At 30.4% G+C, this 15,949-nt stretch overlaps 2 protein-coding genes across 2 annotated transcripts; one reads left to right on the plus strand and one right to left on the minus strand.

Moving 5' to 3' along the window:
* Positions 1–461: 461 nt before the first annotated feature.
* Positions 462–2,387, plus strand: LOC107618766 (LOB domain-containing protein 25). The gene is made up of 2 exons (XM_016320911.3): positions 462–646; positions 1,554–2,387. Exon 2 carries the CDS (start codon positions 1,569–1,571, stop codon positions 2,163–2,165), a length of 597 nt encoding a protein of 198 aa, XP_016176397.1. The 5' UTR covers positions 462–646; positions 1,554–1,568; the 3' UTR covers positions 2,166–2,387.
* A 6,346-nt stretch (positions 2,388–8,733) lies between these two features.
* Positions 8,734–11,608, minus strand: LOC148577707 (pyruvate decarboxylase 1-like; the record flags this gene model as incomplete). The annotated part of the gene is made up of 6 exons (XM_088501578.1): positions 8,734–8,936; positions 9,611–9,720; positions 10,122–10,196; positions 10,554–10,665; positions 10,789–10,952; positions 11,516–11,608. Coding segments are annotated over 3 exons (330 nt in total), but the record flags the coding sequence as incomplete, so codon positions are not given.
* Between the last annotated feature and the right edge of the window lie 4,341 nt (positions 11,609–15,949).

Below are 15,949 nucleotides of genomic sequence, written 5' to 3' on the forward strand. Positions count from 1 at the left end.
CTAAAAATAAATTAAATTAAATATATTTTTGTACAAAAATATATAATAACTAATTTTAATAATTAATTTTAATATATAAATATTATTTTTATATATTTATGTATAAATAGATAATAACTAATTTCTATCATTTTTTGTTTGTAATTAATGATCAATTTGGATGTTTCACATAAAGGAAATTGTTAGGGAATTGAGAATGGGAGACATAGGCACATTGTTGATATTATTATTGGATGCAAGGTCATAGTCATTCTTTCTTTCTTTCTCTTTGTCTTTTGCATCCATTCATTCCTTCTCCATCATATCCACTCAATGCTCTCGATTGCCTTCCCCGGCCCTCTCCCACTCTATTACTACATACTATCACCTTTTTTCCCACTTATTAAATTATCATCATCTTTCACACTACTCTCTCTATCTCTCTCTTCCAGTTAGGGTTTCACTCCTCAACAAATCTGAGAGAGGCTTATACCATTATTTTCTGTTTTTGTCACGGAGGAAGAAGAAGGGAGAGAAAAAAAAAAAAAAAAAAAGAAGCAGGTTGTGAAAACCTTATCATCCAACAAGGGAAAGGGAATAAAGAAAAAAAAAAGGTACTTTCAGTTCATCTCATCAAAGAAAACCTACTATTCTACATCACAAACAGGTAAAAACGAACCCTTGTTCATGTGTAGCTTCCTTCTCGGATTTATGCATAGTTCTTTTTCTTTTCCTTTTTTTTTTTCTCTGTTTTTGTTTCTTGAATTGAAGTAAGGGTTAGAACTAACAATACACAAAGTGGATTTATTTTTAATTTTTTTTTTCTTAGGGCTTTCAATTCCCATCTTTGGTTTCAGAAGGAAAATATATATGACTTGTTTGTTGATCATGCAGCTGAATTGTTCCAGCAGAAGAAAGATCCTATGTTTCCGTGCATGTTTCCTAAATAGATAATAAGTTGAAGAAGAAAAACAAAGCTAAAAGGAGAAATTCCATTTCAGACCTGACTTTTCAGAGGATTTCATTTTTATTAATAATATTTTTTCCAATCCTTCAAGTATTTACTTTAAAAAAAAGAAGAGAGATCAGAAGTGAAAGCTTGAAAAAAATATTTTTCAGAAACAATTCAGTTGTTAAAGAAGAAAGCAAAGAAAAGACGGTTATATACTTATTACAGATAATTAAAAAATAAAAAAGTGACATAATAATCTTCAAACTGATGAACATAAAGGCCTAAAGGTTCTGATTAAGATGGGACTAATAATACTATTCCGATTCCAAGGTGTCCAGAAAGTTTTTTCTGTTTCGGTATAGTATCACTGATATATTCTGCAACAAAACAATAGTAATAAAGATTCTCCAAACCCTATTTCACTAACTATTCATTAATCACAAATTCATCACCATCAAGAAAGAAAAACGACGAAAGTGAAATTAATTAAGAGGGTGCAACTGAAGTAGCTAGCACAAACCAGATCCAAATTTAAAGCTTCTTCTTACTAGAGAATGAAGTAGTAGTTGAGATAGATGTGAAGAATATGAGAAGTTTTGATGATGATTCCTTTTTTTTGCAGAGAATCAAGAAGAAGATGGCATCATCAAGCTCGTACAATTCACCTTGCGCTGCCTGCAAATTCTTGAGGAGGAAGTGCATGCCAGGGTGTATCTTTGCGCCTTATTTTCCACCCGAAGAGCCTCAAAAGTTTGCAAACGTGCACAAGATCTTCGGGGCAAGCAACGTTACCAAGCTCCTCAACGAGCTTCTGCCTCACCAGAGGGAGGATGCGGTCAACTCCCTCGCTTACGAGGCAGAAGCTCGCGTTAGAGATCCTGTTTACGGCTGCGTTGGCGCCATATCTTTCCTCCAAAGACAAGTGCAAAGACTTCAGAAGGAACTTGATGCCGCCAACGCTGATCTTCTCCGCTATTCCTTTACTGACATCGCTCCGACACCGGCTCTTTCTATGCCCCCCGGACTAACCAATGCTACTTCCCTTCAACAAATTCCCCAAAGGTTTGGGGCAAGATTTGATAACGAAGGAAGTGGATTCTATAACAATAATCGCCAATATTCACCTAATATTTATTCTTACCCATACTCTCTTCCATGGACCGATACCTCTTCCAAGGATATCAGCGATGGGGGCGGGTTAGGTGACGGCGATGGAAGAGGAGGTAATTTGTGAATTAAGTTTGCAGTATAATACCCTTCCATCAAGGGTTTATACTTTTTGAGGCATGGTCTAAAATGTTTCTTATGGTATAATAATATTTTATAATGTCTATTATGGTTATTATTACTCTACGTAGGCTTGGTTGTTGAAGGTTCTAGTGTTTTTTATTCTCTTAATAAATTTAATTTCGTGGGATTTTTGTTATTAATTAGTTTGTTAGAGTCCTTGATTGTATGGTATTGTTCAAGAAGTTGCGAGGATCTTAGGTAGTCTTTTCGAAATCTTTTGTGTGTGTGGCTTTCTTTAGAGCCTAAAAATAAGTTGGTAGAACATGCAATAGTAGTAATGTATGTGGCTACTAGACCCTTTTAATTTGTTTGTGTATTCAGTGCAACTCTATCTAGATAGGCATGTGCAATATCTATGAAGCGGAGTTCACAATAATATTTTCTCCTCTTTCTTTCTCTCTGTCATTGTTTATGAATAAGAATAAAATGAGGTTAACACTACTTTGATTATATATAAAGCCTAACTCTATGGTTTAGAGTTTTGACGCTTAGTCCACTTTTTTAACACATATTCCAGCCTGTTTTAATTCTACTCAGATCAGCTATTATTTATGGAGGACCACCCTAATTTTACTTTTCTGTTCTTTGATTAATTTTTGTTTAAGTTCTCCCTTGTATCTGAATAATTGGAAATAGTTGATTTTGAAGACTATTTTCCTTTGATTTCTTACTCCCCTGAGCAAGTTGGTCACAACCTATCCATTCTTGAAGTTTTCTTTACCAAATGTTGTTAAATACTTCTCAGAAAAAAAGTAGTCCTTTTATTTCCATAAATAAGACATTTGAAACTTTTTTAGTAAACGTAAAATATTTTTTCCTGAAATTACTTGTGCTAACGTTTTAAGTTACTAAGCAGATAAATAATAGTTATAAAGTTTATATGTTTTTTAATATAAAACATTTCTTTTAAAAAAATTAATTTGGAAAAATAATATTAAGTTTGGCGAAATGAGAGTTTTTGAAGATAGAAATGAAGAGAATGAGAGTGAAGAAAGAATTGAGTTAAGGGAATTATATTGGAAAGTGATGATGAGGAAGGTGTCAGTAACAAACACAGACAAGATATTAAGCTTCAGTAGTTGAGCTACTCTCAAGTCTCAACATCATGTAGATGTAGTAGTAGTAGTAGTAGTAAAAGAAGATCAGATCAGATAAGAATTGTTTGTATATGTAGACCACTTTTCATGACATTTCTATGTATATCTATATCTATATGATGGTGCCTGGTGGAAAGAACTGAACTCATGAATCAACCTAACAGGAAAAAGGAGCAGTGTTTTTCTCTCAACATTAATTTGTGTGTCCCTCCCATCTTCCCTTCTTGAATTGTAGTTTTCAATTTCATCATCATCATCATGATGTAGTACTAGATAATAATAAAAATAATAATAAATAACATCTTCTTCAATTCCCGTGAAACTGAGGCTCTTCATTTTTCTTCTATCAAAAAAGATATATATCTTTGTATCTGAAATAGTGAGCCACTGTCACTGGCTATATATATATGTAACCTTTTTTCCACATTGAATACCATAAAAAATACTAGTTCAGTTCTTCATCTTCTCCTCCTTAACTAGGGTTTTCAGCTTTTTTGTTTCTTACTGTTTTAATAATAATTTTCAAATCCTATCCATGTCTCTGATCTACACTAGGTACCCAATTCGTAACTGTTGATACAGTGGACCCTCGTAGACTGCACCTACATTGACAACTTGCATTGAATTGCATGCATACACCAGTGTATATCTTGCTTACATTCATTAACTAATTATTATGTATATATAATTGAACGATGAACACCGCAAATAAAATTTAATAACCATTTTCCTTGCTATATTGCTTTATTTGCACAATTGGACATTATATAAGTAAAATTTAGAACCGATCATCCGAGATCACAGTCGAAGAAGGTGCAGCAGCCAAGCAAAGTAAAAAAAAAAAAGTTCATGATTGAAGAAGGATGGAAATAAAATAGAGGGTTAGGGTTTTCTTCACTTTCTTTTCACAAGAAAATTAGTGAAGAAATTCTCCAAAGAAAAAGTAAGCCGTCGTTTTGTAATAATAATATAAACTGACAAAGTCCAATTTTTTTGTTATTAGATAATTACTTTCTTAAAAATATTGTGTAAAGATAATATTACAAACTAACAAATTGTTTAATATATTAATTAAATTATCTAACTATTCATAATAGAAGAGTACTAGCAACAGTAGTTTTATGATTTATAACTATCAATTAATTATTATTAGTGTTTTTAATAGTATGAAATTTCATTAAATAGTATAAAATTATTTATTTTTTTATTATTTAAATGTTAGTCAAATTTTAATAAAAATGATGATTCCTAAACTTTCTCTTTCTAATATTATTTTTAGGTGAAATTATATTTGTAAAAAGTAGCCACTTTATTATTATTTTGTTGGATATATAGATGATGATTTCATTGATTCATGAGAGGAGCATATAAATGGTGATGAATTGAGGGAAGGGAAGGGGGTAAGGGCCTGTTGAAGGGGTTCAGAAATTGTCAGTCACTTTAGTCTCTGTGTAAGTGTAAGCAGAGAGAAGAGAAGACAGTGTTGTGGTGGTGTATGTGTGTAGTACTATACTGAAGGAAAGTCAGAACTACTCAGAAGTCTCCCTCTCTCAAATACACACAAAGAATATAAGTAGAGAGAAGAGAGGGACACTGCTATACTATATAGAGTGTAACAAACAGTAGTAAGAGTCACATCCTCTCTAATTCAAGGACCTCCAATTCATCACCCTCCCTCGAGATCATCAAAACCCTCACCTTCTTTCTCTTTTTTTTTTTTTTCGTAATTTTATTTTCCTCATCAACGATGTCTGTGAATTCAGTCCATTTATACTTGAGTAGAAGATTTTCTGGTGGATCAACTTATTCAAAATCATTGAATTATCTTCTAGCTTTATAACAATACCAAGTTAAAAAGGGAGTAGAGTGTGGGTTTCAGAAGTTCTTCTGAGTTGCTCTATCTCTTCTTCTGAAAGAATGAATGCAAATAGCTATTATAATTTATCAGAATCAATCAATATCAAACAAACCCATCAATCTTCTTCACAAAGACGTGGAAAAGAAGCAAAGAGAAGGTAAAAATGAATCAAATCTGCAGTAGTGTGTGTGTATGATAGATGAGAGGTTCATGAGAGAAAAAGAAAAGAAAGAGAAAGGACAAAGCATGTGGGGGGTCCTATTCTTTTGTAATCTCTAAATTGAAGCCCCCACACACAAATTCTTTGTGTCCTGGTCGACTTAATAAGAAAGGGAAAATGGGCATGATGGGTCCAGGGGGTTCTCTCTCTTTCTCAAACATAACATAACATGTGTACTAATGTACTTATAAATAATGTAATGTTATATTCGTCAGAGACAAGGGAGAGTCTATTATGTCATCTTAATGGTGTGTGTTTACAGAGACAAGTATACGTGCACATCCATTGATGTGTCAATTTCAACTTGCATTGCATTGCGTTGCGTGTACCAACATATATTCTAACTTGAAACTTTGAATATACATAGTTACATACATATATCATACCTGTCTATTTCTAATCATAATCCCCATCATTAATCATTCATCGGATAACACACCACTCAAACTCTTGATAATAACTTATCACAATAACGAATAACAAAATCACATACATTTGCTTAGAATTGTTTCACACTAAATTCCTCACTTCCAAGCTCCAACCACCCCTTTGGACTGTGGTGGGTTGATTGTATTTTTACGTGAAAATAACTCTAAAATCTTAAAATACAAGAATAAATGAATACATATAAGAGCTTTCAATAAGAGTTTTTTTATTTTTAAATTCAAGCCGAAAAATTTTGAACAAGAGACTCAAATATCTGTTATTTTAATAATTAATTATATATTTTTATATATTCCATTTTTCTATATATTTTAAGAACTTAGTTGTTAATTTCATTTTATTAATTAAAATGTAATTTTAATTTTTAAAAATGATTTAATCAAGATAATTTTAACAGTTATAGATTTCAATCTTAAGATATTATAGAAAATTCTTGTGAATAGGAATCATAATTATTTGGAGCAGGTAGTCCATGACATGAAATCAGGATCCTGATATCATATATATTAGAATTAAAATTAAATAAATTTAACTCAACAAAATTGAAATTAAATAAATTTAACTCAACGTTAAAAATTAATTCATCGAGTGAGAATTGTCTAAAAAATTATATACACTAATTCTACCAAATTTTTTTCTAAAATAAGAAGTAAGTTAATTTTTACGATATATGTCTAATAATTATTAGATAAAATTAATTAATTTATTATAATTAATTTTAATTCTTAATTTAACCTAAATTTTGATAATCTAACCAATTATTCATGTTATAATTTTTTTTTTGTAAATTATAAAATCATTATAGGAATCTCATATTTTTTTATTTTTTTTATACTATACATCTAATAATTAGTTCCAACCACAAAATAAAAAATTTAAAATAAAAAAACAAACAAAAAGAAAATTCATCAAGAGATATAAAAATTTTAAAATTTTAAAATTTTAAAATTTCTTTCTGTGATAATTCTTTTTTTATTTTTTTTTATTTTTTTAATCTTCTCTATTCCTCTTAGAAAACTTCTTAAGTCTACTCTCCCTTCCCACAATTGTTTTTATTAAATCTGATCTCTCCTACATACTTTGATTAATTCATCATATAACATAACAATGAGAAAATTCACACTAATAGTAGTTTAATTTATGATTCACTCTAAACAACATAACTTAGAAGGGATCATTATCTGTGAGAGTCAAGCGCTTTACATACACGAGCATCATTATTGCACCTCCCAATATATTTATAACCACCTAATAATGATGACGACGAAATAAGGCTAAACACAATCTTATATTCACTAAAACTATTATCACTTAATTTTCGGATGTGAAAGCTACCATTCACAATTTTTTTGTCACTATAATAATTTTAATCATGATCACCACCAACATAAATATATGGATAAAAAAATTATGATTAATTACTATGAGGAATAACTTACTTTTTATTTTAGAAGAGGTTTGGTAGAATTTATTTATTTTTAATTGATGTAAAATTTATAATACACATAAATTTAATTAAATGATCGATTATGTAAATTTTTTTATATTATTAATATATCAAATTATATATTATATTATACTCTTTTATCTTCATGTATTTTATTTTATTACAATGATTAAATGTGAAATGGCATATATGATAGTGATATAGAGCAATAACAAAAGGTTCACTTATGATCACAACCAGGGCTTCATTTCTTCTGCGATGTTGATATGACTCGCATTGGGCATTGCCAACATGTAAAGGCTCTTCCAAAATCTCGTGTCGTACGACATGTCAAATATTTGACATTTTGACTACTGACGACGTAGCTAGCTAATTCTTTTACCTTCGCCTGCTCACACCTCTCAGCAGCTCTCCCTCTTAATCTTCCAGGCCAATAGGTATGTCATATTTTCTAAAAGATTATACACACCATAGAATTTTAACATTGAACTGTCTACCTCTATGCCTATTCTAACAAAGTTACCCTTTCTAGACTACAACTCATCATGCATTACTCTATTTTTTAGCACCATCAATTAATTAGATTTTCAAATTAATAACACATATTGGTTAATTATAATACTAAAAAACATCTAATTGTTGACAGATCATTGTATTCTAGCATGCTGTTGTGGTGGAAAGGGGAAAACTAAAAACACCGAAAACTAACAAACTTAAGCATAAGCTAATTTAATATATCACTACAACATTTTCAGGTTGAGGCAACATTTAAAAAGTGTTGCCTAAAAGCTGACAAAAGGTTGCTTTTGATCTATGGCAACACTTTTGGACCTAAAGTAACGTTTTTAGGCGGCGTTGCATATGCAGCCGTTGCCTTAGATCAAGGCAACACTTTTTTGTTTCAAAAGCAACGCTTTTGAGAACAACACTTGGTAAGTGTTGCCTTTGGTTAAAAAACAACAACACTTCAAAGGTGTGTTTGAGATAACACTTTTACAGTGTTGTCTCTTCTCTCGTATTTTGGTCACTACTAAAAAGTGTTGCCTATTTGCAATAAAATGCAACTCTTTTACTTGTTGCTTATAAGTTGGAATTTGCAATCCTTTGAAGTGTTGCCTATTAATTTTGAATATGCAACCCTTTAAAATATTGCCTTTTCTTTTGGATATGCAACCCTTTAAAGTATTGCCTTTTCTTTTGGATATGCAACCTATACAAGTGTTGCTTTTTCTTTTAGATATGCAACTATACAAGTGTTGTCTAATATTCAAAATATGTAATTAATAAAAGGGTTTCCTTTTTGATAAAAAACAAAATTTATTTTGGTAATAAAAATACAAAAAAATAAAATTTACAATAAAATTTTTTGTTCATACATGTGTAATTATTTTAATTAATAAATAAATTTGTGCACAATAAAAAAAATTATAAAAGAGACAAAATAACTAATTATAAAATTCTAATTAAAATATATATTAAAAAGTTCAATTAGTATTTCAATTACATGTTTATCAATAATTCTCAACAAAATAATAAAATTCTTATCTAACAATAATTGTCATAACAAAATAGTAATTAATATTTATCAAAAAGATGTCAATCTACTTGCATATTTTATATCCATGCTTGACTTGTTCTATATGCTAAATCTGCAAATAATACACAACAAAAAATAAGCAACTTATCATTAAAACTAAAAAATTATAATAAAAATTTCTTTATGATATTAAATACTATAGATACAAGAGCAATAAATAAGTCTAAAAAACTCCTTCTAAACAAGAAGAGTGAAGGGTAACAGGACCTCACCTCTGAGAATGTTTCTTATATATATGAATATTAAATTGTGTATTCCTCTTAACAAATATATATATTCATGAGTAGTGCTTTTTGTAGTTTTTCTAATAGAATATTTGTTAAAGCAAAACTAGCAAGTTACCTTTTATATATATATATATATATATATATATATATATATATATATATTCCTCACCTCTGGGAATGTTTCTTATATATGAATATTAATTTCTTTGAATTTGCAGCCAATACTACTTGATTAACTAACTTCCATATATAAATTACAAGGATGCTATTTATTATTATTAGTTACCTTGAGCTCTTGTAAGGATGAGTGACAAAACCCTCTTTAATTAGGTGGCAGTGGCACTACATTTTTGTTAAATATATTTATGAAAAGAGTTCTTATATAAATTGAGACATGTTCTTCAACCCACTAATTAACTCTAATAATTTAGACCACTTCTAAATATGCATAGGAAAATAAGTGAAAAAATTAGATGAAGAAAAAGCATGAAAGTAAAACCTGCTTTTCATAAAACCCCCAAAAGAAATACTGATCTGAACTCTTGTATAGGAAGGAGAAGAACTAGTAGATATAACCACCATGTAAGAATAATTCTCCTGGCTCTTCAGCTATTCAACAAAGTAATAATTTGAGATGTCAAAACAAATAATTACATAAATAAGCAAGATTTCAGCTATATGCTTATTCATATTTTAAAAGCAGAGTAATCCTACAAATGTGGAGTAATCAAGTCCTAACATTCCATTTCTGGTCTCTTTATATACTTTTAGCAAATCCTACAAATGTGAAATCTCACAATTGAGTTAGATAACCCAATGTAACAAGATAGATTTTCCAAATCGACCATAGTCTCCATTGGCCCCTTGGACCGGTCATGCAGAGTTATTGATAAATTCTCTGTACATGAAATGCATAACTAGAAGAACTATCCTAATGAAATATCAGTTTGGAGTTGGAGCAACAATTTCATAACATAGATTTGCATTAACACTTTGATATAACTTCTTACCTTCTTCCAAAAGTATTCATATACTCTGCTCAACGCTGCAGTTTCACCTCCTACAAATTTCATCCCCTTGCTAACCTATATCAAAAGGAAGAAAAATAAATAAAATAACCAAATTCATTAACCTTTCATAGTTTCATTGTCTATCAGTTAAAAATATAGTTGGGGACTAATTGGAGTGTACTTGAGTACAAAGGACCAGACGAGACCGCGACAGTTTGCTGATTTGCATACAGTCATACAACAATTTCAGGACAATGTGGTTGTTTTGGGAGACTTCACTGCCATCTCAATCTTTTATAATTTTTTGTGATTGTGATTTAATGTGTTCCTTGGCATTGCTATTTTCAGTAATCATTTTATTTTAACCATTTGTGTATATTGCTTCATTTATACAACTTAGTTGTTAGTAACCTTGTGAACAGTTAAACTTACTTGGCAGTAGAAAAATTTGCTCACATAGTACTTGTATTTTTAGACACTCATGTTGCCATGGAAGTCAGCTGCAGCCTCTACTACTGCCTCCAACCCCATTTGATTACTCAATCTGTGAAATTCATCAAAAGAAAATATATTAGTGATCATTACAATCTTCTTAAACATAAAGAAGATGCAATTCAGTGGTAAAGAAAAATAAAATAAAATTAAGTAAAGAAGATGAGAATCATACTTTGGAGACAACGAAAATGGAACTGGCTCCCTACTGAAAGTGGGGTAAGGAATTGCAGCCAGGTTACAGCTGATGCTGATATAAACAGGTTTGCTTTCTTTCAGTGTGGTTGAGATTGCAGTGTCAAGCATCTCATGAGCATCTTCTAGGTTATTAACCACAGCCTATTATCAAAATCAATAAAAAAAGCTAGTTTAATTACACATTAAGCTCACATTTCAGCATCAAAGAATAATAATAATAATAATAATAATAATAATAATAATAATAATATATGCAAACCCAAATACCCCTTTAATTTCATATTTGTAACCAAACAAAAATCACAAAATAGTCTACCTATGGTGGAAAGATTATGCTATATATAATCAAGCATTGCCAATAATATAATGTCTTTCAGTAAAATAAAGCACTACTAAACATCCAGAACGTTTGACTTCAAACAAGGACGAGTGATCAACATAGAATAAAGTATCATGACCCAAATTGATGCATGTTTTCATTTTTCTTAAAAAATAATAATAAACAAAGAAGAAAAAATCATAGTGATGCAATCATATAATGTCACACGAATCATAATACGTAAAATTTTACTTTATAACTTTTTTTAAAACAAATGTTTTAATTTCTTTATAATCCATTAAAATAAAATAAAACCTTGAAGTTAATTAAAAAAGATAATCGCAGTACTTACTATTATTTATTAAATTAATTATTAATGATTTACCTGGTAGCAAGTAACAGTTTGGAAGCAGCGAAGCCCCTGGGTGAAATCCGGCAAGCCAATGGTGTGATGCAAGATCCGGTTGGTCACGGCTAAGAATTTGCAGGTTCAACAACAGAAAAGCCACTTAGAAAAACAATTATATTGAAAGAAAAACAAAATAATTGGTGAAAGAAAGGGACATGACACAAATAGAAAGAAAAACAAAATAATGAAAGCAATGGTCAAACTTGATACTTAACACTATTTGTCTACACAATGCATGGTTGTGCCTCACTTCATATCAGATAAGGTTTCCTTTCTACTAATTACTCAAGCTATCAACATGCTACTGCTTCTTTCATCTTTCACAAATTAGTATATTTGAGTAATATATATGAATTTGTATATTTTGTATAAATACAAACTACAATTGCTAATAATCTATTGATGAGTGCCAAAATACCTTCTCAACATAGACTAACATCAACTCTATCAACAGTCAAGTTAATTAGAGATTTAATTTATCATCCTTGGCCTAATAGCCTGCCAACTTCATACTTTTGCATCAAAACATTCCCCCTTTTCTCCATTACTCAGACACAATTCCTCAAACACAAAACAAGCACCCCGGTCTTGTGGTGCTTTCAAGCTTTGTAAGCAAGGAACCTTTCTTTATCAAGTATATTTGCCTCAAAATTCACACTATCACCAAATTCCTTGTGTATTTACGTACAGCAATAGACGCATTCATCTGAATCCGCTGTTCTTGCCTACAGATTATGTAGATAAGATACTCTATCAGCAATGTTCAGGAGGTGCATACAACAGCTTCCCAGTCTCAATCATAGTGATAAGAAAAATCACCCAAAAAAAAAAAGGAAAACAATGCCGGTTTTAAAAATTATTAAATTCTTATTTTATTTTTATTTGTTATCTTATTTTTTCTTTTAAAAATAAAATTTGTTATGCTTATCTTTTTTTAAATTAATTATACTTATTTTTCTCTAACAGAATCACTTCTGTTAGATAACAAATAGAAGATAAGATAATAAATAAAAATAAAATAAAAATTATACAAAATACAATGATAAATATGCTAGCATAAATACATAACACATAGTCATTTATGAAATTGATTCAGAACAGATGCAAATTCCACTAAAATAATCTAGTGAAGAACAAAGGGAATTACAAACTCACATAGCTAAAATCTAATCACATGATCATCTAAAACCAGAAATGAAACACAAAAAAAAAACAAAAGAAATGCAAATCAACCTGTTCAGTTTCTCTTGATCGATCATCCGAAACACAGAATAATAAGCAACTAAGAAATGTCAAAGGAAAGATCACTTGAATTTCCAAAATTTTAACGAGCATAACAAGGAAGCATATAAAGCTAACGAAGAATAAAAAAACAGAACAAAGAAAAAAAAAGGAAACATTACCGTTTGAAGGGAAGAAGAGAGAGTGTCTGAGAGAGAGAGAGAGGCAAGAAAAAAAAGGATTGCTGCTATGGTCCAACACAAAATTTCAATAACCATAACAACGTGCACAATCTTCCATATTTTGACACAATGTGAAAAAAATACATAAATAAATGAAATAAGAATACATTTTGATTCAACTAACAAAAAAGCTTTTCATCAGCTTAGTAAAATGCCATACATGAATGTGCATTGTGAAGAACAGAGGGAAATCGATTCTCCCATAAAAATTAATTCATGTGAATTAGTTATATATAATTAGTGCACTATCAATATTTCCAAACTTTTTATTGATAAATAAACTGAACATAACTCAAACCACTGATTGTGTAGAGGAGTAAGACAATGTTCTTAAAAATAAACAGAATAGAGCAAGTGCAGCACCTTGTAATCTTTTTTTTCATCATTCATCTTTTTTTGAAGCTCACCATTAGTAACACTTCTTTGATAATCTTCAGAGGAAAACATAGAGCCATAAAATGCCTGTGTTCAAAGATTGGCAACTAAGCACTCCCAAACACAAAATAGAACAACAAAATACAAACCTAAGAATGCAATACTATTTTATAAAAATTATGAAACAATTAAACTATAATCACATTGCTAAATTGTGATTACTCAAAAAAGAAACAAAAATTTAAATCAAACCTAAGAGGTATTTGAAGGTGAGCGACAAATCGGTAAAGTCTTTGTCCTTCGACATGATCGAACTCGAAACTGCAAAAACAATGAAAAGAAGAAAAGGATTATGTGAGCTTCTTCAATCGATTAAACTGAAAGAGATGTGCGTCGAGAGAGAGAGAGAGAGAGAGAGAGAGATGTATACTGGAACTATTGTTATTAATTCAACAATTCAACTAAATTATTCAAGTAGTATGTAAAATCAATCTACAAGCCTTCAACGACGACGATGGAGGAAGAGATGCTGAGGACCGAGGCTGAGGCGAGAGGCTTGAGTGAAAGAGGTGAACGGCGGAGAGTTGTCGATTTGCCCGAGAGGATAGAGCACGGCACCACGGCGGAGCAGAGCAAAGGTTTCAGAACGCGGAGCAGAGCACAGGTTTCAGAACGGCGTGAGCAGAAAAACACGACGGAGCAGAGCAGAACAAGGCGTGAGCTCGAGCAATGAGAAACACGACGACGGTGAGCAGAGAAGAGGGATTACAGTAGTGGCAGATCTGGCAGCGCAAGGTAGAAACAACAACAACAGCGCAAGGCAGAGACGGTGCTGGAGGTGAAGAAAGTGGCGGTGGCAACTTCTCTCTCCGTCGTCTTCTTCTCCTTCTTTCTCTTCTTCCTCCTTTGATGGCAGTTCTCCCTTTCTTTTCTTCTCTTCATCACTCTCTGTCTCTCTCCTCTCACCGTGCATTTTTTTTCTTCTGTCTTCTCTTTTTTCCGTGCAACGAAAACCCTAATCCTCTTTTTGTGGCGTTCTTTAATCTTCTAATCCTAATTAACTTTGTATTTTATTATTTTTTTGTTATTAAGTCAGATTTATTTTATTTTAAAATTGATAGAAAATGATAATCAAAGTTAAAATATGTATTAAATATAAAATTTATTTTTTAGAAGAGGCATTAAAAACTTTAGACAACACTTAAAAAATAAAGTTTAAAATAAATTTAAAGACAACTCTTATAAAAAGTAAGATATTAACTTTATAATAGTTGCTTTTGTATATTTGATGGGGCAACATTTAATAAGTGTTTTTTAATTTATCAAATACATCACTTATAGTGTGTTGATTTAAAATATGTTGTTATAGTTCTATTTTTTTGTCACTAATATAAAGTGTTGTCTATATATATTTTAGATAACATTTTTAAAGTGTTGTTTCGAATATATGTTGTAATAGACAAAAAATGTTGTAGTGTATTGGATTAATTATTGATTAGTTTCTAATGTTTGGTTAAACTTTAATTATTGAAATGTTTTAATTTCCGTTCTATTTTTTGTCCTAATGCATGTATATATAATATATGTAGGGATCGCGGAAGATAAAAGAAATACTGTTTTCTCCAATGTCTGTTCCGAAGGCCACTCGTCATTGAAATTTTAGTTATCCTCGGTTATGACTTATGCCCATATGGGAGCAAAATTTTCTATTAATTCCTTAACTTTTAATTTCGGCCGCTTTTATCCAATATATACTATCAAAAAAATATAATATTAATCATATCAAATAGTGATGACCACCAATCTTTTTGGGGGTTCACTGATCGAGTCCGAAACAAATCTCGAAAGCAAAGGGACAACATTACTAAATGATTGACTAAGCTATAATATATATATATATATATATATATATATATATATATTAAAATTAGCCATCAAAATCAATGATTAGTATAAAATATATATTAAAATATAAAAATACATTAAAAATAAAATAAATTATATATATATCTATATACAAATATATTAATGACTACTTTTAATGATTTATTTTAATGTATTAATAACATTCTATTATTTTCGTTTCTACGGGTCTAATTTTACAGATAAAATTTTATCTATTTAAGTTAAGTGAATGGACTGATCTCACAAATTTAATAAATTTTAACGACATTATTAACTTCTAATGTTTCAAGAACCTCCAAGCATATACAATGCTGTGCCGGACGATTATGCTATAAATTCTTTCTTTAGTATTTACGATTATCATTATCTTTGGGCATTGAGTAAATTGAAAAAGGGATAAGTTATACGTCGACAATGAGAAAATAAAGAGGTGGAAATACATAATTCAACACTAAAACGGAGAAAATCATCAAGAAAATATTGAATTTAAAGCTAATCAAACCTCTTCGAAAGGCTGAAACCTACCAAGATATGAAGAATGTGGACAAAACAAAGTATTGTGTTTTTCATCAGAAACACGAGCACACTACCGATAAGTGTATTGTAGCCAAAGGCTTGCTCGAGTGCTTAGTTCGGCAAGGACATCTAGACAAATACATCAGTGTCC

Source organism: Arachis ipaensis, chromosome B1 (genome assembly GCF_059453495.1).
Source record: "Arachis ipaensis isolate K30076 ecotype BB chromosome B1, ASM5945349v1, whole genome shotgun sequence".
Classification (NCBI taxonomy): Eukaryota; Viridiplantae; Streptophyta; class Magnoliopsida; order Fabales; family Fabaceae; genus Arachis; species Arachis ipaensis.

What these genes read in the sequence shown, in the direction of transcription:
- LOC107618766 (XM_016320911.3), top strand. Translation starts at nt 1,569, where the DNA reads ATGGCATCATCAAGCTCGTACAATTCACCTTGCGCTGCCTGCAAATTC.